The sequence below is a fragment of the Pseudophryne corroboree genome, chromosome 3, assembly GCF_028390025.1.
Source record: "Pseudophryne corroboree isolate aPseCor3 chromosome 3, aPseCor3.hap2, whole genome shotgun sequence".
NCBI classification, from domain to species: Eukaryota; Metazoa; Chordata; class Amphibia; order Anura; family Myobatrachidae; genus Pseudophryne; species Pseudophryne corroboree.
Window position 1 is genome coordinate 601,105,165 of NC_086446.1, and position 25,048 is coordinate 601,130,212.

Sequence of the window (25,048 nt, forward strand, 5' to 3'; positions counted from 1 at the left end):
TACGCCAGTGGACTGCTGATGTGGAAGGCCTACCATTCACAGGAGAGGCCTTGTTTGGAGACTAACTAGACAAATGGACCTCCAAAGCTACTGCGGATAATTCTACGTATCTTCCTTCCGCAACTCCCCCAGCCAGGAAAGCTTATTTAGTTTCAAATTTACAGTCCTATCGGACGGCCAAGTTTAAGGGCGAATCCAGAGGTGCTTCTACGGCCTCCAGAGGCGCAAGAGGTAAACCACGCAAACCAGCAACTGCAGGTGCTCAGGAACAGAGCTCAGGCTCTGCTTCCTCAAAGCCTTTAGCATGACTGTGGACCACGATGCCTGGAAGGCTGTCAGGTGGGAGCCCGACTAAAATTCTTCAGTCACATCTGGTCAAGTTCATGCCGGGATCCCTGGGTCATAGATCTTATTTCCCAGGGCTACAGACTGGAGTTCCAAGAGCTTCCACCTCAGATTCTTCAGATCAGGCTTACCAGCTTCACAAGAGGCAAGTATAACTTTACAGCAGGCCATCCAAAAACTGGTACAGACTCAAGTCATTGTTCCAGTTTCAGCTCATCTGCACAACAAGGGGTACTATTACAACTTGTTTGTAGTACCGAAACCGGACGGTTCGGTACGACCTATTCTGAACCTCAAATCCTTGAACCCGTTCTTCAAGTTCAAGATGGAGTCTCTGAGAGCGGAGATCTCCGGTCTGGAGGAAGGGGAATTCCTAGTGTCTCTGGATATCAAGGATGCGTACTTTCACATTACGATCTGGCCGCCTCATCAGGCTTATCTCCGGTTTGCACTACAGGGCTATCACTACCAGTTCCAGGCCCTGCCATTTGGTCTCTCCACGACACCGAGGGTGTTCACCAAAGTGATGGCAGAGATGATGTTTCTACTCCGCAAGCAGGGAGTGACCATAATTCCGTGCCTGGACGATCTTTTGATAAAGGTGCCGTCCAGGGAGAGGTTGCTGGACAGCATTGCTCTCTCAACCAAACTTCTCCAGGATCACGGATGGATTCTGAACCTTCCGAAATCTCACCTAGAGCCTACACAGAGGCTCCCATTTCTGGGAATGATACTGGACACTAAGTCGCAGAAAGTGTTCCTTCCATTGGAAAAGGCATTAGTAATCCAGTCGATGGTTCGGGATGTCCTGAAGCCAACCCGGATATCGGTGCATCTATGCATTCGACTTTGGGGAAAATAGTGGCCTCTTACGATGCGCTTCAATACGGAAGGTTTCACGCAAGACCCTTCCAGCTCGGTCTGTTGGACAAATGGTCCGGATCGCATCTTCACATTCACCAGAGGATCCGTTTGTCGCTAAAAGGATCTTCCTTCTGTGGTGGCTACAGATTTCTCACCTTGTTGAGGGTCGGAGGCTCGTAATTCAGGGCTGGATCCTGTTAACCACGGACGCAAGCCTCAGAGGTTGGGGATCAGTCACCCAGGGGGTGCAGTTTCAAGGAAGATGGTCAAGTCAGGAAGTCATCCTTCCAATCAACCTTCTGGAACTCAGGGCCCTTATCTTCTCCACGAGCGGGCCATTCAGGTCCAGTCGGACAATGTGACTGCAGTGACGTACATAAACCGACAGGGCGGAACGAAAAGCAGAGCAGTAATGTCAGAAGTGTCAAGAATTCTACTCTGGGCATGAAAAAACGATGTGGAGTTGTCAGTGGTCTTCGTTCCGGGAGTAGACAACTGGGAAGCAGACTTCCTCAGCAGACACGACCTGCACCCGGGGAAGTGGGGCCTTCACCCGGAAGTGTTCAGGTGCTTGACACGTCGGTGGTAATATCCACGAATCAACATGATGGCCTCTCATCTCAACAAGAAGCTCAAGCGGTATTGTTCCAGGTCGAGTGACCCACAGGCAGTGGCGGTAGACGCTCTGACGACTCCATAGGTCTATCAGATGGTGTACATGTTTCCTCCATTTCCTCTGATCCCAAGAATTCTCAGAAGAATAAAAAGAGAAAAGGTTAAAGCAATACTCATTGCTCCGGACTGGCCAATAAGTATGTGCCTGGTACGCAGACCTTCTTGAGATGCTCTACGAAGATCCGTGGCCTCTACATCTTCACGAGGATCTGCTGCAACAGGGCCCATTCATCTATCAGAACTTACCGCTTCTACGGTTGACAGCATGGAAGTTGAGCGGCTGATTCAAGCCAGAAGAGGGATCCTTAACAAAGTTATCCCAACTATGATCCAAGCCAGGAAGGGGGTAACGTCTAAACATTACCACCGTATTTGGAAGAAATCCGTCTCTTGGTGTGAGAGCAGAACTTATTCTGCAGTGGAATTTCACCTGGGACGTTTCCTGCTTTTTCTCATACGTCCTAGAGGATGCTGGGGTCACATCAAGAACCATGGGGTATAGACGGGATCCACAGGAGACATGGGCACTTTAAGACTTTCAAAGGGGTGTGAACTGGCTCCTCCCTCTATGCCCCTGCTCCAGACTCCAGTTTAGAATCTGTGCCCAGGCAGACTGGATGCACACTGAGGAGCTCTACTGAGTTTCTCTGAAAAGACTTTTATTTATTTTTATTTTCAGGGAGCACTGCTGGCAACAGTCTCCCTGCTTTGTGGGACTTAGGGGAGAGTAGTCAGACCTACCTCTGTGAGTTTAAAGGCTCTGCTTCTTTGGCTACAGGACACCATTAGCTCCTGAGGGTCTGATCGCTAGGTACGCCTAGATGATCGTTCCCAGAGCCCGCCGTCACACCCCTTGCAGAGCCATAAGTCAGAAGACAGGTGAGTAGAAGATCAGAAGACTTCAGTGACTGCTTTGAGGTACCGCACAGCGGCCGCGCTGCGCACCATGCTCCCACACTCAGAAGCGCTATAGGGTGCAAGGCATGGGGGGGCGGGGAGGTCCTGGGCAGCATTTTAACCTCAAAATAACTGACTGGCAAGAGCGGACATAGTGCCAGGGCACTGTCTGGACCCCCGCCAGTATAAAAAAGTAAAAAAAAAGAGCGGGTCTGAAGCGCGCCATTACGGGGGCGGGGCTTAACCCTCACAGCCCACAGCCCGGCGCCATTTTCTCTACACAGGCTGCAGAGACGCTGGTCCTTCCTCACACTGCTGTACAAGTAACAGGGTGCAAAACGGGGGGGGGGGGGGGCACAGTGATTTTGGTGCATTGTATGTAATTTATAAAAGCGCTGCAGGTCTGGGACATTTTCTGTAGTGTTCAGACCAGGTTTGGGCGCTGTGGTGTGAGCTGGCAATATCTCCCTCTGTCTCTCTCTGACAGGCTTTACTGTGGGTCTGTCCCCTATAGGCCCAGTGTATCTGCGTGTGGTGGGTGCACGTGTGTCGGCATGTCTGAGGTGGAGTGCTCTTCCCAGGAGGAGACTGTCAGGGACACACACGGCTGTGGGAGTGACCCTGTCGGCACCGCCGACACCTGATTGGGTGAATGTTTTGAGTGCTTTGAATGCAAATGTGGCTCTGAAAAATAAGAGTGGATAAATCTGAGTCTCAGAACCAGGCTTGGAAGAAATCCGTAGACTATGTGTTGTTTCAAGTCCAGACCCCCTCGGGGTCACAAAAACGTTAATTTGCCCAGCTGACAGACACGGATACCGACACGGACACTGACTCAAGTGTCGACTATAGTGATGCCAGATTAGATCCAAAACTGGCAAAGAGCATTCAGTACATGATTGTGGCTATAAAAGATGTATTACATATCACTGAGGACCCTACTTTTCCTGATACTAGGGTCTGTATGTTTAAAGGAAAGAAACCTGTGGTAACGTTTCCTCCCTCTCATGAACTGAACACGCTTTGTGAAAAGGTTTGGGAAACTCCTGACAAAAAGTTTCAGATTCCCAAAAGGATTGTAGTGGTGTATCCACTTCCCTCTGGGGATAGGGAAAAATGGGAGTCACCCCCCATTGTGTACAAAGCTCCGTCACGGCTGTCCAAAAAGGTAGCTCTTTCGTCCCCTGACACGGCAGCCCTAAAGGATACTGCGGATCGTAGGCAGGAAAATACATTGAAATCCATTTATGTCACCACAGGTACGCTACTCAGACCAGCCATTGCGTCTGCGTGGGTGAGTAGTGCTATCGAAAAATGGGCAGATAACTTGTCATCTGAAATGGATACCCTAGATAGGGAAGGAAGCTGCGAAAGATATTGGCCTCTTGGGATCACGGGCCAATGCCATGGCAGTCTCAGCTAGGAGAGCATTGTGGATTAAATCAATGGAATGCTGATGCTGACTCTAAGAAAGTTATGGAGTCTCTACCGTATAAGGGTGGTGTGTTGTTTGGTGACGGCCTCGCTGATTTGGTATCTACGGCTACCGTGGGTAAGTCATCATTTTTACCTTATGTGCCTGCACCACAAAAGAAAGCACACCACTATCAGATGCAGTCCTTTCGGCCCAATAAATACAGAAGGGGCCAAGGGTCTTCCTTCCTTGCTACGAGAGGAAATGGAAAAGGTAAACGATCACAGGCCGTGGCCGGTTCCCAGGAGCGGAAGTCCTCCCCGGCTTCTGCCAAGTCCACCGCATGACGCTGGGGCTCCTCTGCGGGAGTCCGCACCGGTGGGGGCACGTCTCAGGCTCTTCAGTCAGTTCTGGGCTCGTTTGGCCCTGGACCCATGGGTTTTAGAAATAGTGTCCCAAGGGTACAAACTGGAGTTTCAAGACGTCCCCTCTCACCGATTTTTCAAATCAGCCTTACCAGCTTCTCTTTCAGACAAGGAGGTGGTATGCGCCGCAATACAAAAATTGTGTCACAATCAAGTCATTGTCAGGGTTCCCCCTTCACAACAGGTAGAAGGCTTTTATTCGAGCCTGTTCGTGGTCCCGAAGCCAGACTGCTCAGTCAGACCAATCCTGAACCTCAAATCCCTCAATTTCAACCTAAAAAAATTCAAATTCAAGATGGAATCTCTCCGGGCAGTGATCTCCAGTCTGGAGGAGGGGGATTTTATGGTGTCGGTAGACATAAAGGATGCCTACTTGCATGTTCCCATTTATCCCCCACATCAGGCTTACCTGAGGTTTGCAGTTCAGGATTGTCATTACCAATTTCAGACGTTGCCGTTTGGTCTGTCCACGGCTCCGAGGGTTTTTACCAAAGTAATGGCTGAAATGATGGTTCTCCTACGCAAACAAGGAGTCACAATTATCCCGTACTTGGACGATCTCCTGATAAAGGCGAGATCCAGGGACCAATTGATGCAGAACATTATGCTCTCCCTGACAATTCTGCAGCAACATGGTTGGCTCCTAAACTTGCCAAAATCACAGTTGGTTCCGTCGAGACGGCTGGCGTGTTTGGGAATGATTCTGGACACAGAATTACAGAGAGTCTTTCTTCCAGTGGAAAAGGCTCTGGAAATTCAGAACCTGGTCAAACAAATGCTGAAACCAGCAAGAGTATCGATCCATCAATGCACTCGGTTGCTGGGAAAGATGGTGGCGGACTACGAGGCCATTCAGTTTGGCAGATTCCATGCCAGAGTGTTTCAGTGGGACCTGGTGGACAAGTGGTCCGGGTCCCATCTGCACATGCACCGAAGGATAACCCTGTCTTCCAAGACCAGAATCTCACTCCTGTGGTGGCTGCACAGCTCTCACCTCCTAGAGGGACGCAGGGTCGGGATCCAGGACTGGATCTTAGTGACCACGGATGCAAGTCTCCGAGGCTGGGGAGCAGTCACGCAGGGGGAAAGCTTCCAGGGAAGATGGTGAAGCCAGGATATGTGTCTACACATAAACGTTCTGGAGTTAAGGGCCATTCACAATGACCTTCTGCAAGCGGAACATCTTCTTCGCAATCGGCCCGTCTTGATTCAGTCGGACAACATAACAGCAGTAGCGTACATAAACCGCCAGGGCGGAACAAAGAGCAGAGCGGCAATGGCAGAGGCCACAAAGGTGCTCCGTTGGGCGGAAAGGCATACAAGCGCTCTGTCAGCGATCTTCATTCCAGGAGTGGACAACTGGGAAGCAGACTTCCTCAGCAGACACGATCTCCATCCAGGAGAGTGGAGTCTTCATCAAGAGGTCTTTGCAGAAGTGACAAGTCTTTGGGGAATTCCTCAAATAGACATGATGGTGTCTCGCCTCAACAAGAAACTTCAGAGATACAGTATTGTTCCAGGTCAAGAGACCCTCAAGCAGTAGCAGTGGATGCCCTAGTGACACCATGGGTGTTTCAGTCGGTGTACGTGTTTCCTCCGCTTCCACTCATTCCTAAAGTGATAACGAGCATAAGAAGAACAAAGGTTCGAGCGATACTCATTGTTCCAGACTTGCCAAGAAGGGCTTGGTATCTGGATCTTCAGGAATTACTCGTGGGAGATCCCTGGCCTCTTCCTCTGAGGGAGGATCTGTTACAGCAGGGGCCGTGCGTGTTCCAAGACTTACCGCGACTTTGTTTGACGGCTTGGAGGTTGAACGCCGGATCCTACCCCGAAAGGGTATTCTCAAGGAAGTCATCCCCACTCTTATTCAGACAAACTTGGTATCTGCACACTCTTATAGTACTAAAATATCATGGGTATATGTAATTCATCAATATATACCCACTTGATGGAAACCCCTTTTCCCAAATAGTTAACAATGTTATTGTATAAGGGGGTGCTGTCAACTACAGTGTATATGAACAAGAATTTGAGAGGAAAAACAAGAGGAAATCTGCACTGTTGACGCACTGAACAGAATGAATTAATCATAAAATATAACCTTTATTAAGTATGTATTAAAATTGGATATATATTAGTGTTACTATCCCAAACTGCAGTGAAACATAAAGGTTAAAATCACAAAACTAATATATATGTGAATAAAGAAAATAAAGAAATGTGAAGAAGAATTTAAAAAGCGTGTCCACGTGTGGTTATTTTTGAAGGCACAACCCTCACAAGGTTGTTTATATAAATATATATGTTGCTAATAATCACTTTTTAGCGTAATATTATTTAATAGCTGTTTATGTCTATATCGTCTGGTGCCACTGGGTCTTGTCCTATACACTCCCTTCACTCAATAGGGGTTACCTCCCGGGAAGCCATCCCCATTGGTGAAATTGTGGGGGTGAATGGGTATGACAGATAAGCTGACCTCCAATTGTGGGATATTTTGGTAATTGGGGATCACTATTTCTCTATGTCCCCTAAGGCCATATTCCTAAATCCAATGCCACTGGAGGATAACTTTCCATATATCAGATAAGGAATCACTTAATAAATAAATCTCCAGACATCATGGAAAAGTCATATTTATTAATATCCAGGAGGAAAAATTAATTGCTTTAATTTAGCCGTTTAGGTATAGTTAATTGGCAAGATATACCAATAGGTGGGGTTGCCTTAAGGAATATAGCAATTCCAATTCTCATATAAATAGCAACCTTCCTTCATATAAGCAGCCTGCTGGCGTTGAAACGCGTTAAGGATGTAGGTGTACCCTTTCATCATCTGAAGTCCAGCTCAGTCTGAGCCACTACAGGAGATCAATCCTTGACGACCGCTGTGTCTGACAGTTTCTACCGCCCAGCTGACGCTCAGGTGCCGGGGCTCCGGTGCCTTCTGATCTCGTCGGCGGCATATTCAAGTGAGGCTGATTTGGAGCCCGGCAAGGAGGCGCAGTCCTCACATCGCCATTCAGAGCGTGGCTGGCTTTCACACACAGCCAGCTCAATACATCCGTGGCTCCAACAATTCCTCTTCCACACCAAGTGAAGTGCAGGGAGGCTCAATCGAAGCTGCCCGTGGGAGGTCAGCCCAGCCGTTTCAGGTGAGAGCTCACTCACATCGTGTCGCAGAGGTAACATCCAGTGGTCCGGGTCTGACAGCCTGTGCACGGCTGCTCTACATTCCAACCCGGCGGCTACTGCAGACACCGCTCTCCCTCCTCCGTGCGGGGGCTAACGGCTGGCTGCAATAACATCACTCCGGGCTCTCCCTGCTAACACCACCACAGTAGCTTGGTTTTGGTGGACACAGCTCATCTGTTTATCCCTGCATCTATTCAAGTGCCAAAAACCTATCATAAGGACACTTTCCATTACAGGAATATTGGAACTGATATATGTCCGTATGGAAAAAGGACTGTTTGGGACTTCTACACACTAAGTGAGTTACTATTGGCACATAGACCCATTTGTTGATTATAAGAGCATAATAATTCTTACCATCATTGTTGAATTTATCACCATATTTTTGGGGCTACATGTTCTAATCATTAAATAATATCTGTATTATAATTCATTTGGACATAGTGATTCTGTACCGTGTAGATTTAATGATAATTTATTTATACTAATTGTACTCCCGGGAGAATTGCTGCTAATTTTTTTTAAATAAATGTTTTTCTTCTTTGATTGTTGAGCGCAACTTGGTTTCTGTTGTATTGAGTGTTTCTTTGAGGGATTGGCATTCCCTCTCCAAGTCGCTGCTGACAATCACATACACCACCACTCACCGAGCGCACAGTTTTATTGCTTTTGTGTGCATAAGGTGTATATGAAACATAAATGAATTGTGTGAATGTACACACACTTTGTTTAATGCACAAAGTTATAAAAAATATTGTCTAAAATTACTTTCAGGCTGTGTGTATAAGGTGTATATGTAACATAAACGCACTCTGTGCTTAGACCTGGGTCCCGTCGCCATGATATCTCATTATGGTTTGCAGTTATTCCAATATACGGAAAAATCAGATTCCAAAATACCTCTGGTCCCAAAGGACCCAAGCATTTTGGATGAGGGATACTCAACCTGTATATGAAACAACTAGGTATATTGGTCTGTGATGCTTTCCTGCCAAAAAAGCGGGCACATATTGATCACAGCTGGAACTGTGAACTATGGGTGAAAATTTGATCCTTTTGCAGGTGCTTTTCTCCAAGTATAACATGCCCATTTTGTGCTTTTACCTGTCATTGTTTAGAAAAGAGGAAATAGTCATTGATATCTTGCCTACTTCTGTACTGTGTTTTCTACAGGTGCAGAGGATGTGATCAACTCCTCAGTGTTGGCAGACAAGGAAAAAAGAAAACTCCCAACTCCTACAGATGCTGCACCAAACCCTCCAAATAACACAGGGCTGTTTGATGATGACGAGATCTTTGGTGGATCAGCTACAGCACAGGCTGCAGGTATTCAGTATCACTTTATATTATATATACAAACTACTAGAAACCACCTCAGAAAGGTTCTGATAAAGACTGTATACCCTCACACATATAATTGTGCCTCCTCTATCCCTTTATTTTATGTAAAAACAATCTCATACTGCAGTTTTTGTCTGCATGTGGTTGCCAAAGCAAGTGCAGTCCCATGCTTAGGGGGGAATATAATTGTGGCCGTTAAGTTTTGTGTGAAAAAAAAATGGCCTAGTACCGCGATTTTTGCCAATGGTCATTATCGAGCAGTTCAATTGTAATTCCTTTTTCTCTGACGTCCTAGTGGATGCTGGGAACTCCGTAAGGACCATGGGGAATAGCGGCTCCGCAGGAGACTGGGCACAACTAAAGAAAGCTTTAGGACTACCTGGTGTGCACTGGCTCCTCCCACCATGACCCTCCTCCAGACCTCAGTTAGAATCTTGTGCCCGGCTGAGCTGGATGCACACTAGGGGCTCTCCTGAGCTCCTAGAAAGAAAGTATATTTAGGTTTTTTATTTTACAGTGAGATCTGCTGGCAACAGACTCACTGCAGCGAGGGACTAAGGGGAGAAGAAGCGAACCTACCTAACTGGTGGTAGCTTGGGCTTCTTAGGCTACTGGACACCATTAGCTCCAGAGGGATCGACCGCAGGAACCTGCCTTGATGTTCGGTCCCGGAGCCGCGCCGCCGGCCCCCTTACAGAGCCAGAAGCAAGAAGTGTTCCGGAAAATCGGCGGCAGAAGACTTCAGTCTTCACCAAGGTAGCGCACAGCACTGCAGCTGTGCGCCATTGCTCCTCATGCACACCTCACACTCCGGTCACTGATGGGTGCAGGGCGCTGGGGGGGGGGCGCCCTGAGCAGCAATATTAAGACCTTGGCTGGCAAAATAATCACAATATATAGTCCCAGAGGCTATATATGTGATAAATACCCCTGCCAGAATCCATAAAAAAGCGGGAGAAAAGTCAGCCGAAAAAGGGGCGGGGCTATCTCCCTCAGCACACTGGCGCCATTTTCTCTTCACAGTGCAGCTGGAAGACAGCTCCCCAGGCTCTCCCCTGTAGTTTTCAGGCTCAAAGGGTTAAAAAGAGAGGGGGGGCACTAAATTTAGGCGCAATATTGTTTATACAAGCAGCTATTGGGGAAAATTCACTCAGTTATAGTGTTAATCCCTACATTATATAGCGCTCTGGTGTGTGCTGGCATACTCTCTCTCTGTCTCCCCAAAGGGCTTTGTGGAGTCCTGTCCTCAGTCAGAGCATTCCCTGTGTGTGTGCGGTGTGTCGGTACGGCTGTGTCGACATGTTTGATGAGGAGGCTTATATGGAGGCGGAGCAGATACCGATAAATGTGATGTCGCCCCTGTGGGGCCGACACCAGAGTGGATGGATAGGTGGAAGGTATTAACCGACAGTGTCAACTCCTTACATAAAAGGCTGGATGACGTAGCAACTGTGGGACAGCCGGCTTCCCAGCCCGCGCCTGCCCAGGCGTCTCAAAGGCCATCAGGGGCTCAAAAAACGCCGTTACCTCAGATGGCAGACACAGATGTCGACACGGAGTCTGACTCCAGTGTCGACGAGGTTGAGACATATACACAATCCACTAGGAACATCCGTTGCATAATCCCGGCAATAAAAAATGTGTTACACATTTCTGACATAAACCCAAGTACCACTAAAAAAGGGTTTTATGTTTGGGGAGGAAAAGCAGGCAGTGTTTTGTTCCCCCATCAGATGAGTGAATGAAGTGTGTGAAAAAGCGTGGGTTCCCCCGATAAGAAACTGGTAATTTCTAAAAAGTTACTGATGGCGTACCCATTCCTGCCAGAGGATAGGTTACGCTGGGAGATATCCCCTAGGGTGGATAAGGCGCTCACACGTTTGTCAAAAAAGGTGGCACTGCCGTCTTAGGATACGGCCACTTTGAAGGTACCTGTTGATAAAAAGCAGGAGGCTATCCTGAAGTCTGTATTTACACACTCAGGTACTAGACTGAGACCTGCAATTGCCTCAGCATGGGTAGTGCTGCTGCAGCGTGGTCTGTGACCCTGTCAGACAGGGATACTATTTTACTAACATAAGAGCATATTAAAGACATCGTCTTATATATGAGGGATGCACAGAGGGATATTTTGCCGGCTGGCATCCTGAATTAATGCAATGTCCATTCTGCCAGGAAGGTATTAGAGACCCGGCACTGGACATGTGATGCTGACTTTAAAAGGCACACAGAGAGTGCGGTGGGGGGCGCGTCTCGAGAACTTCAGCGTCCAGTGGGCTCGCTCACAGGTGGATCCCTGGGTTCTGCATGTAGTATCACAGGGATACAAGCTGGAGTTCGAGGCGACTCCCTCTCGCCGTTACCTCAAATCAGCAAGCTGTACTTCCAGCAGGTGAAAATCAAGGTACCCCTCCTTCAACAAGGCTGGGGTTACTATTCCACAATGTTGTGGTACCGAAACCAGACGGTTCGGTGAAACCCATTCTAAAATTTAAATCCTTGAACACTTAGATACGAAGGTTCAAGTTAAAAATGAAATCGCTCAGGGCGGTTATTGCAAGCCTGGACGAGGGAGATTACATGGTATCTCTGGACATCAAGGATGCTTACCTGTATGTCCCCATTTACCATCCTCACCAGGAGTACCTCAGTTTTGTGGTTACAGGTTTGTCGTTACCAATTCCAGACGTTGCCGTTCGGTCTGTCCACGGCACCGAGAGTATTTACCAAGGTAATGGCCGAAATGATGATACTCCTTCAAAAAAAGGGAGTTTTTAATTATCCCGTACTTGGACGATCTCCTGATAAAGGCGAGGTCCAAGGAGCAGTTATTGGTCGGGGTAGCACTATCTCGGGAAGTGCTACAACAGCACAGCTGGTTCCTACGACACGTCTACTGTTCCTGGGGATGGTTCTGGACACAGACCAGGAAAAAAAAAAAAAAAAAGGGTTTCTCCCGGAGGAGTAAGCCGAGGAGCTGTCCTCTCTAGTCAGAGGCCTCCTGAAACCAAAACAGGTGTCGGTGCATCACTGCACGCGAGTCCTGGGAAAAATGGTAGCTTCCTACGAAGCAATGCCATTCGGCAGGTTCCATGCAAGAGCTTTTCAGTGGGACCTGTTGGACAAGTGGTCCGGATCGCATCTTCAGATGCATGGGCTGATAACCCTGTCTCCAAGGACCAGGGTATCTCTGCCGTGGTGACTGCAGGGTGCTCATCTTCGAGAGGGCCGCAGATTCGGCATACAGGACTGGGTTCTGGTGACCACGGATGCCAGCCTTCGAGGCTGGGGGGCAGTCACACAGGGAAAAAACTTCCAGGGACTATGGTCGAATCGGGAGATTTCCCTACACATAAACATTCTGGAACTGAGGGCCATTTACAATGCCCTAAGTCAAGCAAGACCCTGCTTCAAAACCAGCCGGTACTGATTCAGTCAGACAACATCACGGCGGTCGCCCATGTAAACCAACAGGGCGGCACAAGAAGCAGGATGGCGATGGCAGAAGCCACAAGGATTCTCCGATGGGCGGAAAATCATGTGTTAGCACTGTCAGCAGTGTTCATTCCCGGAGTGGACAACTGGGAAGCAGATTTTCTCAGCAGCCACGACCTCCACCCGGGAGAGTGGGGACTTCATCCAGAAGTCTTCCAAATGATTGTACACCATTGGGAAAGGCCACAGGTGGACATGATGGCGTCCCGCCTCAACAAAAAGCTAAAAAGATATTGCGCCAGGTCAAGGGACCCTCAGGCGATAGCTGGGGACGCTCTGGTGACACCGTGGGTGTACCAGTCGGTGTATGTGTTCCCTCCTCTGCCTCTCATACCTAAGGTACTGAGAATAATAATAAGAAGGAGAGGAGTAAGAACTATACTCGTGGTTCCGGATTGGCCAAGAAGAGCTTGGTACCCAGAACTTCAAGAAATGATCTCAGAGGATCCTAAAGGAAAAAGGCATTCCGGAGGAAGTCATTCCTACACTGATTGGGGCTAGGAAAGATGTGACCGCACAACATTATCACCACATATGGTGAAAATATGTTCCTTGGTGTGAGGCCAGGAAGGCCCCAACAGAAGAATTTCAACTGGGTCGATTTCTGCACTTCCTACAGTCAGGAGGGACTATGGGCCTAAAATTGGCTTCCATTAAGGTCCAGATTTCGGCTCTGTACATTTTCTTCCAAAAAGAACTGGCTTCACTGCCTGAAGTTCAGACTTTTGTTAAGGATGTGCTGCATACTCAGCCTCTTTTTGTGTCTCCGGTGGCACCTTGGGATCTCACCGTGGTGTTGAGTTTCCTAAAGTCACATTGGTTCGAGCCACTTAAAACCGCGGATCTAAAATATCTCGCGAGGAAAGTGGTAATGCTTTTGGCCTTGGCTTCGGCCAGGCGTGTGTCAGAATTGGCGGCTTTGTCATGTAAAAGCCCTTATCTGATTTTCCATATGGATAGGGCAGAATTGAGGACACGTCCCCAGTTTCTCCCTAAGGTGGTGTCAGCGTTTCACTTGAACCAACCTATCGTAGTGCCTGCGGCTACTAGGGACTTGGAGGATTCCAAGTTACTGGACGTAGTCAGGGCCTTGAAAATTTTCAAGGACGGCTGGAGTCAGGAAAACTGACTCGCTATTATCCTGTATGCACCCAACAAGCTGGGTGCTCCTGCTTCGAAGCAGACGATTGCTCGCTGGATTTGTAGCACAATTCAGCTTGCGCATTCTGCGGCTGGACTGCCGCATCCTAAATCAGTAAAAACCCATTCCACGAGGAAGGTGGGCTCTTCTTGGGCGGCTGCCCGAGGGGTCTCGGCTTTGCAACTTTGCCGAGCTGCTACTTGGTCAGGGTCAAACACGTTTGCAAAATTCTACAAATTTGATACCCTGGCTGAGGAGGACCTTGAGTTCTCTCATTCGGTGCTGCAGAGTCATCCGCACTCTCCCGCCCGTTTGGGAGCTTTGGTATAATCCCCATGGTCCTTACGGAGTTCCCAGCATCCACTAGGACGTCAGGGAAAATAAGAATTTAGTCACCGGTAAATCTATTTCTCGTAGTCCGTAGTGGATGCTGGGCGCCCATCCCAAGTGCGGATTGTCTGCAATACTTGTATATAGTTATTGCCTAACTAAAGGGTTATTGTTATGAGCCATCTGTTGAGAGGCTCAGTTATGTTTCATACTGTTAACTGGGTATAGTATCACGAGTTATACGGTGTGATTGGTGTGGCTGGTATGAGTCTTACCCGGGATTCAAAATCCTTCCTTATTGTGTCAGCTCTTCCGGGCACAGTATCCTAACTGAGGTCTGGAGGAGGGTCATGGTGGGAGGAGCCAGTGCACACCAGGTAGTCCTAAAGCTTTCTTTAGTTGTGCCCAGTCTCCTGCGGAGCCGCTATTCCCCATGGTCCTTACGGAGTTCCCAGCATCCACTACGGACTACGAGAAATAGATTTACCGGTGAGTAAAATCTTATTTTTTTAGAGCGAAAACTGACCCGTTTTCACGCAAAAACACATGGATCCATGATAAGTTCCCAAAAACCATGTGTTTACGCTGCCGCGATTGAGAAAACGGGTCAATTATTGTGGATTTTTTTCTTTTGTCTGCCTTCTCCCCGATACTGCTGTCATTCACGGCTAATTGGATAGCCCCTGGGGGTTCAACTGTAATTTATCACGCTAATTAAATTCCCCCCTGTACTTGCACCCAACGCTTCTCCCATCAAACAGTGTAGAATTGCACAACCTACCAGTTGCAGTCTGTTTGGCTCACAAATTCACGGCCTTACCTGTAGAAACCGTGATTAGGGCAAAAACCGGTGCATGATGTCACAAAACAGCATTTGCCCTTAATTATTGTATGGTCATAAATGAGTCTAGATGATAGCTGTTATGGTATGAGGACCTTTACCTACTGTAAATGAATGTCAGTGATTGGCTGTCTTATAGTAATTTCTAGGCAGCGAACATCTTCAGCACAAGTTTGTTTTGTTTAGTTTTACCTTATTGTGATCTTGATTTGTTGTATAATATGTCTGTGTGGGATTAGTCAGAATCAGAACCAGCTTTATTGGCCAGGTATACTTACGTATACTGTAAATTTGTCTTTGGTTTGCTGTACAACAGCCAAGTAGGTAACGGATAAGCAGGTGGGGGGCGCAAGAAAAGTCATACAGTCTTACATGTTCAGGAATTCAGCAGGCAGACCGCTTGGGGAAAGACACTTTTGAGGTTTCTGGTGGACCTGGCGGGGACTAGTCAATTTTTCAGTAAAGATGTTTCTCTTTCATCCACTAGGGGACACTGGAGCATCCTTAGACATTAGGGGGTGTGAAGATTGCAACCGGAGGTGTGGCACAATCTAAAATCAGTATTGTCTGCACAGCCGGTTCCTCCACCTTCACATCCCTCCTCCCTCAGTTTGGAAAATTGTGCCTAGGAGGTACAAGCACAGAAGGAGCTCCTGCTCCATGCAGATTAAATTATTATTATTATTATTATTATTATTATTATTATTATTATTATTATTATTATTATTATTTTTTTTTTTTTTTTTTTTCTCTCTCTCCACTATACTGGCCCAATCCCTCCTAACTAAAGGGAGGGTGCAGGTTTTTAAAAGAAAAGATGGTAAATGCCCGATCGCACCTAAATGAAAGGGGTTGCAGCCTTTACCAGACAAAAAGGCTGCATCCCCCTAATAAAGGGGGGACAAAGTTCAGGATTGGAGACAATGATTCCGGCTAAAGGGGTTTGCATCTCTATTAAGGCGCCAACTGTGAGTACTGATTGTTTTAAAATGGTCACTTAGCTCCCCACAGCGGCACGCCACAGCGGTCACAGTGTTAGACCGGGATCCCTTCGGCGGCAAGGCAATCAGGAGAGGCGCCGCTACGGGACTGAGTGAGAGCGGTCCCGTAGCGTGCATCACGAGGGGAGACAGAAGCGCCGCTACAGGACTGAGTGAAAGCAGTCCCATAGCGTGCGTCACCAAGGGAGACAGAAGCGCCGCTACGGGACTTGGTGAGAGGGGTCCTGTAGCGTGCAACGCCAGAGGAGAGAGCCGCGTAGGGGAGGCACGGAGTAGCGCCGCTACGGGACTTAGTGAGAAGCGGTCCCGTAGCGTGCGCCATAGACGCTGCAGTTTTCCGCGTGGCTAAGGAGATCCTTCAGCCGCGTGAGGGGAACAGATGAACCTCATTAGATCCTGAGGTAAAAGGAGACCGCTCAACACACATCAGCGTGCCTCCCCATATTGTTTAAATTATAGTCTTTGAGCAGAAAAGCGCTGGCCAGTACAGACCGCTTTAAGAAAGAATTATGAAGTGACTAAAATGTAAAAAAATTCAGTGTTGTCCATTTTAATTATCCCTACCTGGCATTCCCCCTCGTATAGATATCAAGAGGATGTTTCATGGGTAGCAATGGCTCCCTCTACTGGTGACGGCATATATTCAGAAATGTGAGATCCTGAACAAAATAATTCTACCATACTATTTATATTTTCAAAGGACTTCTATTATAAAGATCCTGAAGAAAATACAAGCAACAAGCGGATACCAACTCTACCATCGTAGCTGAGTTACAGTTGAGGTGTGGGGGTTGCATATCGGCTGGTGTTCTATTTTATTTATTTATTTTTAATTTATTTGTATATATATATTTTTGTCCTTTTCTGGTTTCTATATAAAGGAGGGAACAGTAATTCCAGCCAGATCCAATAACTGCTTCCGTCATCTCTCACAGCCTTTCTCTTCCTAATTTAAAGGGTGAAAGCGCAGTGAAATACCCTGGTAGGGGGTTTACATGACAGGTATAAAGCAAAGACCTCCAAGGGGGCAGAGACCTGTTTATGTTTGTACGTAATGTACCAAGAAGAGCACGCGGATGACAGCTCCGGGGTGTGCTATACCGGCTTAGACAAGGACGCTCCACCTGGGAGCAGTGCTCTGTCAAGGTCAAGGATAACCTTGTAGATAGAATCTCCAATGAGATGGCGGAATCCCACACGTAACAATCAGTGCTGCGGGATTCTCAAAGACGATGGAAGAATTTCTCATCAAGTTAACGCCTCCCGCACAAGCAGTAACAATGTGCAAGGCGGTTAAACGGCCTCTTCCTCTTGTACCGGAAGCAGAAGAGAAAGAGGGTCTTCTCATTTATACAAAAGGTGAGGTAATTGAATCTAACCTAGACACCGATTTTCAAGAAGAGGACACTGCAATCTTGGGTCTTGTTTCTTCAATCAAAACAAACTGAGATCCTAAACTTGAAGGTAGAATAAGTAAAGGAGCCAGTAGATTCGAATTGTTTGAATCCCAAAAGCCGCGTTCAGCAACATTTCCTATTCCTAAATCCCTCCAGTCTCAAATGGAGGAGGCTTGGAAACAACCTTCCTAGGAAGGTTGTCGAAGAAGACAATCTTACCGTTACCTACTGTAATGACTTTAAGAGATTGACACAGCTTTAAAGTAATTTCTCTGACGTCCTAGTGGATGCTGGGAACTCCGTAAGGACCATGGGGAATAGCGGCTCCGCAGGAGACTGGGCACAACTAAAGAAAGCTTTAGGTCACCTGGTGTGCACTGGCTCCTCCCACTATGACCCTCCTCCAAGCCTCAGTTAGATTTTGTGCCCGGCCGAGGTTGGATGCACACTAGGGGCTCTCCTGAGCCCTTAGAAAGAAAGTATAGATTTAGGTTTTTTATTTTCAGTGAGACCTGCTGGCAACAGGCTCACTGCAGCGAGGGACTAAGGGGAGAAGAAGCGAACTCGCCTGCTTGCAGCCGGATTGGGCTTCTTAGGCTACTGGACACCATTAGCTCCAGAGGGATCGACCGCAGGCCCAGTCCTTGGTGTTCGGTCCCGAAGCCGCACCGCCGTCCCACTTACAGAGCCAGAAGCAAGAAGAGGTCCGGAAAATCGGCGGCAGAAGACATCAGTCTTCACCAAGGTAGCGCACAGCACTGCAGCTGTGCGCCATTGCTCCTCATGTACACCTCACACTCCGGTCACTGAGGGTGCAGGGCGCTGGGGGGGGGCGCCCTGAGCAGCAATATTAACACCTTGGCTGGCAAAAATACCACAATATATAGCCCCAGAGGCTATATATGTGGTAAATACCCCTGCCAGAATCCAGAAAAAAGCGGGAGAAAAGTCAGCGAAAAAGGGGCGGAGCTATCTCCCTCAGACACACTGGCGCCATTTTCTCTTCACAGTGCAGCTGGAAGAAAGCTCCCCAGGCTCTCCCCTGTAGTTTTCAGGCTCAAAGGGTTAAAAAGAGAGGGGGGGCACTAAATTTAGGCGCAATATTATATATACAAGCAGCTATTGGGGAAATTTCACTCAGTTATAGTGTTAATCCCCACATTATATAGCGCTCTGGTGTGTGCTGGCATACTCTCTCTCTGTCTCCCCAAAGGGCTTTGTGGGGTCCTGTCCTCAGTCAGAGCATTCCCTGTGTGTGTGTGCGGTGTGTCGGTACAGCTGTGTCGACATGTTTAATGAGGAGGCTTATATGGTGACGGAGCAGATGCCGATTAAATGTGAGGTCGCCCCCTGTGGGGCCGACACCAGAGTGGATGGTTAGGTGAAAGGTATTAACCGACTGTGTCAACTCCTTACATAAAAGGGTGGATGACGTAACAGCTGTGGGACAGCCGGCTTCTCAGTCCGCGCCTGCCCAGGCGTCTCAAAGGCCATCAGGGGCTCAAAAAACGCCCGCTCACTCAGATGGCAGACACAGATGTCGACACGGAGTCTGACTCCAGTGTCGACAAGGTTGAGACATATACACAATCCACTAGGAACATCCGTGACTTAATCCCGGCAATAAAAAATGTGTTACACATTTCTGACATTAACCCAAGTACCACTAAAAAAGGGTTTTATGTTTGGGGAGAAAAAGCAGGCAGTGTTTTGTTCCCCCATCAGATGAATGAATGAAGTGTGTGAAAAGCGTGGGTTCCCCCCGATAAGAAACTGGTAATTTCTAAAAAGTTACTGATGGCGTACCCTTTCCCGCCAGAGGATAAGTTACGCTGGGAGATATCCCCTAGGGTGGATAAGGCGCTCACACGGTTGTCAAAAAAGGTGGCACTGCCGTTTTAGGAACGGCCACTTTGAAGGTACCTGTTGATAAAAAGCAGGAGGCTATCCTGAAGTCTGTATTTACACACTCAGGTACTAGACTGAGACCTGCAGATCGTGCTGCAGCAGCGTGGTCGGTGACCCTGTCACACATGAGAACATATTAAAGACGTCGTCTTATATATGAGGGATGCACAGAGGGATATTTTGCCGGCTGGCATCCAAAATGAATGTAATGACCATTCTGTCAGGAGGGTATTAGAGACCTGTCACTGGACAGGTGATGCTGACTTTAAAAGGCGCATAGAGACTCTGCCTTATAAGGGTGAGGAATTATTTGGGGATGGTCTCTGGGACCTCGTATCCATTACCTCAGGTTTCCTCACAGACTAAGAAAGCACTGTATTATCAGGTACAGTCCTTTCGGCTTCAGAAAAGCAAGCGGGTCAAAGGCGCTTCCTTTCTGTACAGAGACATGGGGAGAGGGAAAAAGCTGCACCAGTCAGCCTGTTCCCAGAATCAAAATTCTTCTCTCGCTTCCTCTGAGTCCACAGCATGACGCGGGGGCTCCACAGGTGTAGCCAGGTACGGTGGGGGGCCGTCTCAAAAATTTCAGCGATCAGTGGGCTCGCTCACAGGTGGATCCCTGTTTCATTCAAGTAGTATTTCAGGGGTACAAGCTGGAATTCGAGATGTCTCCCCCCCGCCGTTTCCTCAAATATGCCTTGCCGACAACTCCCTCAGGCAGGGAGGCTGCGCTAGAGGCAATTAATAAGCTGTATTCCCAGCAGGTAATACTCAAGGTGCCCCTACTTCAACAAGGACGGGGTTACTATTCCACACGGTTTGGGGTACCGAAACCGCATGGTTCGGTGTGACCCATTTTATATTTAAAATCTTTGAACACATACATAAAAAAATTCAAGTTCAAGATGGAATCGCTCAGGGCGGTTATTGCAAGCCTGGACGAGGGGGATTACATGGGATCCCGGGACATCAAGGATGCTTACCTGCATGTCCCCATTTACCATCCTCGCCAGGAGTACCTCAGATTTGTGGTACAGGATTACCATTACCAAGTCCAGACACTGCCGTTTGGACTGTACATGGCACCGAGGGTGTTTACCAAGGTAATGGCCAAAATGATGATACTCCTTCGAAAAAAGGGAGTTTTAATTATCCCGTACTTGGACAATATCCTTATAAGGGCAAGGTCCAAGGAGCAGTTGCTAGTCGGGGTAGCACTATTTTGGAAAGTGCTACAACAGCACGGTTGGATTCTAAACAGTCCAAAGTCACAGCTCAAAAACGGGTATCGGTGCATCATTGCACGCGAGTCCTGGGAAAAAATGGTAGCTTCCTACGAAGCAATCCCATTCGGCCAGTTCCATGCAATGCCAGCCTTTGAGGCTGGGGGGCAGTCACACAGGGAAAAAACTTCCAGGGACTTTGGTCAAGTCAAGTGATTTCCCTACACATAAATATTCTGGAACTGAGGGCCATTTACAATGCCCTGAGTCAGGCAAGGCCTCTGCTTCAAAACCAGCCGGTACTGATTCAATCAGACAACATCACGGCAGTCGCCCATGTAAACCAACGGGGCGGCACAAGAAGCATGATGGCGATGGCAGAAGCCACAAGGATTCTCCGATGGGCGGAAAATCATGTGTTAACACTGTCAGCAGTGTTCATTCCCGGAGTGGACGACTGGGAAGCAGATCTTCTCAGCGGACACGACCTCGACCCGGGAGAGTGGGGATTTCATCCAGAAGTCTTCCAAAGGATTGTACACCATTGGGAAAGGCCACAGGTGGACATGATGGCGTCCCGCCTCAACAAAAAGCTATAAAAGATATTGCGCCAGGTCAAAGGACCCTCAGGCGATAGCTGTGGACGCTCTGGTAACACCGTGGGTGTACCAGTCGGTTTATGTGTTCCTCCCTCTGCCTCTCATACAAAAGGTACTGAGAATAATAGGAAGGCGAGGAGTAAGAACGATACTCGTGGTTCCGGATTGGCCAAGAAGAGCTTGGTACCCAGAACTTCAAGAAATTATATCAGAGGACCCATGGCCTCTGCCGCTCAGACAGGACCTGCGGCAGCAGGGGCCCTGTCTGTTCCAAGACTTACCGCGGCTACGTTTTGATGGCATGGCGGTTGAACGCCGGATCCTAAAGGAAAAGGGCATTCCGGAGGAAGTCATTCCTACGCTGATTCAAGCCAGGAAAGATGTAACTGCAAAACATTATCACCGCATAGGGCAAAAATATGTTGCTTGGTGTGAGGCCAAAAAGGCCCCAACAGAGGAATTTCAACTAGGTCGATTTCTGCATTTCCTACAAGCAGGAGTGTCTATGGGCCTAAAATTAGGCTCCATTAAGGTACAGATCTCGGCTCTGTCGATTTTCTTCCAAAAAGAACTAGCTTCAGTACCTGAAGTTCAGACATTGTAAAAGGAGTGCTGCATATTCAGCCCCCGGTTGTGCCTCCAGTGGCACCTTGGGTTCTCAACGTGGTGTTGAGTTTCTTAAAATCACATTGGTGTGAGCCACTAAAAACCGTGGATCTAAAATATCTCACGCGGAAAGTGGTCATGTTATTGGCCTTGGCTTCGGCCAGGCGTGTATCAGAATTGGCGGCTTTGTCATATAAAAGTCCTTATCTGATTTTCCATATGGATAGGGCAGAATTGAGGACTCGTCCCCAGTTTCTCCCTAAGGTGATATCAGTTTTTCACTTGAACCAACTATTGTAGTGCCTGCGGCTACTAGGGACTTGGAGGATTCCAAGTTACTGGACGTAGTCAGGCCCTTGAAAAATTATGTTTCCAGGACGGCTAGAGTCAGGAGTACTGACTCGCTGTTTATCCTGTATGCACCCAGCAAACTGGGTGCTCCTGCTTCTAAGCAGACTATTGCTCGCTGGATTTGTAGCACAATTCAGCTGGCGCATTCTGCGGCTGGACTACCGCAGCCAAAATCTGTAAAAGCCCATTCCACAAGGAAGGTGGGCTCATCTTGGGCAGCTGCCCCTAGGGGTCTCTGCTTTCCAACTTTGCCGAGCTGCAACTTGGTCAGGGGCAAACACGTTTGCTAAATTCTACAAAATTGATACCCTGGCTGAGGAGGACCTGGAGTTCTCTCATTCGGTGCTGCAGAGTCATCCGCACTCTCCCGCCCGTTTGGGAGCTTTGGTATAATCCCCATGGTCCTTACGGAGTTCCCAGCATCCACTAGGACGTCAGAGAAAATAAGATTTTACTCACCGGTAAATCTGTCTCTCGTAGTCCGTAGTGGATGCTGGGCGCCCATCCCAAGTGCGGATTGTCTGCAATACTTGTATATAGTTATTGCCTAACTAAAGGGTTATTGTTGAGCCATCTGTTGAGAGGCTCAGTTATATTCATACTGTTAACTGGGTATAGTATCACGAGTTATACGGTGTGATTGGTGTGGCTGGTATGAGTCTTACCCGGGATTCAAAATCCTTCCTTATTATGTCAGCTCGTCCGGGCACAGTGTCCTAACTGAGGCTTGGAGGAGGGTCATAGTGGGAGGAGCCAGTGCACACCAGGTGACCTAAAGCTTTCTTTAGTTGTGCCCAGTCTCCTGCGGAGCCGCTATTCCCCATGGTCCTTACGGAGTTCCCAGCATCCACTACGGACTACGAGAAATAGATTTACCGGTGAGTAAAATCTTGTTTTTTTTTTAGCAGGTGCAACACAGAGATCTACGGTCGTCTGCGCTTGGGTTAACAAGGCCATGGGAGCATGGTCTGGACGCATAGTACAGGCTATTGAGGGTGAAAATGGCTTGGAATAAAAATTACCCAAGTGGCGGAGCACATTCGAGAATCTGCTTCATACTTGTGTCAAGCCTCTAGGTATATTCACAGGATAGCATCGCGCATCTCTGCATCCGCCATATCGGCTAGACGGACAGAGAATGGCGTGGAGACTCTGACACCAAGGGGCGGTAGAATCCATCCCCTTTGAGGGTGAGATGCTTTTCGGTCCAGTGTTAGACAAGTGGATTTCGCAAACTACAGCAGGGACGTCCACTTTTCTGCCTACTCCTTATACAAGAGCCACTCCACAGGTTAGGAGAGGTTATACGGGACCAGCATGTAATTCCTATAGATCTCAGTCCTTGCGAGCCCGAGGAAGAGGTTTCGGTACACAAGTACGTGGGGGCAGAGGTAGAGGGCGCTCACATGCAGCAGCCAGAAAGCGGGATAAACCTGCTGACAACACCGTGGCAGGATGGTCTCCCGGCTCACCTGGGATCCCCCTTGGTGGGCGAAAGTCTGGATCTTGCCTCGGTGCCCTCAGAAAGCATAAGCGCAACTGCCAGCAATTGAAAAATTACTACGGTCAGAGGTCATTATTCCGGTTGCCGCCTCTCAGAGATGAACGGCTCTCGATTCCAATTTTTTTGTCGTGCCCAAGTCAGATGGGACGGTCAGGCCGATACTCAATTTAAAAGTTTTAAACCGGTCTCTAAGTGTCTACTAATTCAAGCTGGAATCAATCCAGTCGGTTATTGCAGGCTTAGAACATGCATATCTGCATATGCCAATCTGTGCCCCTCACCAGGCTTACTTAAGGTTCGCACTGCTGATGGATCGCTACCAATTCAGGGCCTTGCCGTTCGGTCTATCATCGGCCCCAAGAATCTTTACCGAAGATAATGGCATTCATGGTTGCAGAATCAGGACTGTTGAGAGTCACGATTAGTCCTTATCTAGACAACATGCTAATCAAGGCATCCTCTCAAGAACAGTTGATCAGGGATGTTCAGACATCTCATCCATTTCTCATTCAACATGGCGGGATTGTGAATTTCCAGAGATCCAACCTCATGCCAACTCAACGGATTCAGTTCCTCGGTCTCATCTTGGACACGGTACAATTGAGGGTATTCCTACCAAAGAACAAGGTCCAGGACCTACAGAGATTAGTGGCTCAGGTACTGAGGTCACAAATGGTCTCTCTACACCTCTGTGTGGAATTTCTCGGGAAGATGGTGGCGTCTTTCGAAGCTTTCCAGTACGGCAGACTTCATTCCCGATCATTACAGATGAACCTCATTGCTCAGGGAGCAAGGTCACACTGGCTTCTACATCGAGGAATCCGACTTCCACCGCGCATACGCACCTCCTTACTTTGGTGGTCATTGCACAGGAATCTCGCAGCAGGCAAGAGATTCGGCATTTGGGATTGGGGGATCCTGACAACAGACGCCAGTCTCAGAGGTTGGGGTGCCATCTTAGAGGAGCATTAGTTTCAGAGCAGATGGTCTGTACTGGAGAGCAGCTTACCCATGCACATTCTCGAACTAAGAGCAGTTTACAATGCGCTTTTCTTGGCCAAAGGCCAAGTCATGGGTCAACACGTAAGGTTGCAGTCGGACAATGTGACGACGACGGCATACGTAAACCGTCAAGGAGGAACAAGGAGCGGGATGGCGTTAAAGGAAGCCCCAAAGATCTTGTTGTGGTAAGAAAGGCGAAACATCATCCTCTCGGCAGGTTCATTCCAGGTGTGGAGAACTGGGAAGCGGATTATTTCAGTCACCAGGACATGCATCCGGGAGAGTGGTGCCTCCATCCACAGATTTTCGATAGGGTGGTGAGGAGATGGGGTCTACCTCAAGTCGACCTAATGGCGTCTCGGCAATACCATCAGCTGCCCAGATATGTGTCCAGAACAAGAGATCCAGCAGCAGAAGGAGTGGACGCATTAACACTTCCTTGGTGTTACAGGAAGGTTTACATTGTTCCACCTTTTCAACTTGTACCCAGGG

At 48.2% G+C, this 25,048-nt stretch overlaps 1 protein-coding gene across 3 annotated transcripts in view; it reads left to right on the plus strand.

Annotated features, from left to right (window-relative positions):
- The window catches only part of LOC135056400 (WASH complex subunit 2A-like), a 189,983-nt gene that overhangs the window by 62,390 nt on the left and 102,545 nt on the right, over positions 1–25,048 (plus strand). For 2 of the 3 annotated variants that reach the window (XM_063961493.1, XM_063961495.1), the window contains exon 14: positions 8,991–9,143. In XM_063961493.1, coding sequence (XP_063817563.1) covers positions 8,991–9,143 — 153 coding nt within the window. The remainder of the gene's footprint in view (positions 1–8,990; positions 9,144–25,048) is intronic. The other variant, XM_063961494.1, reaches the window with a different exon arrangement.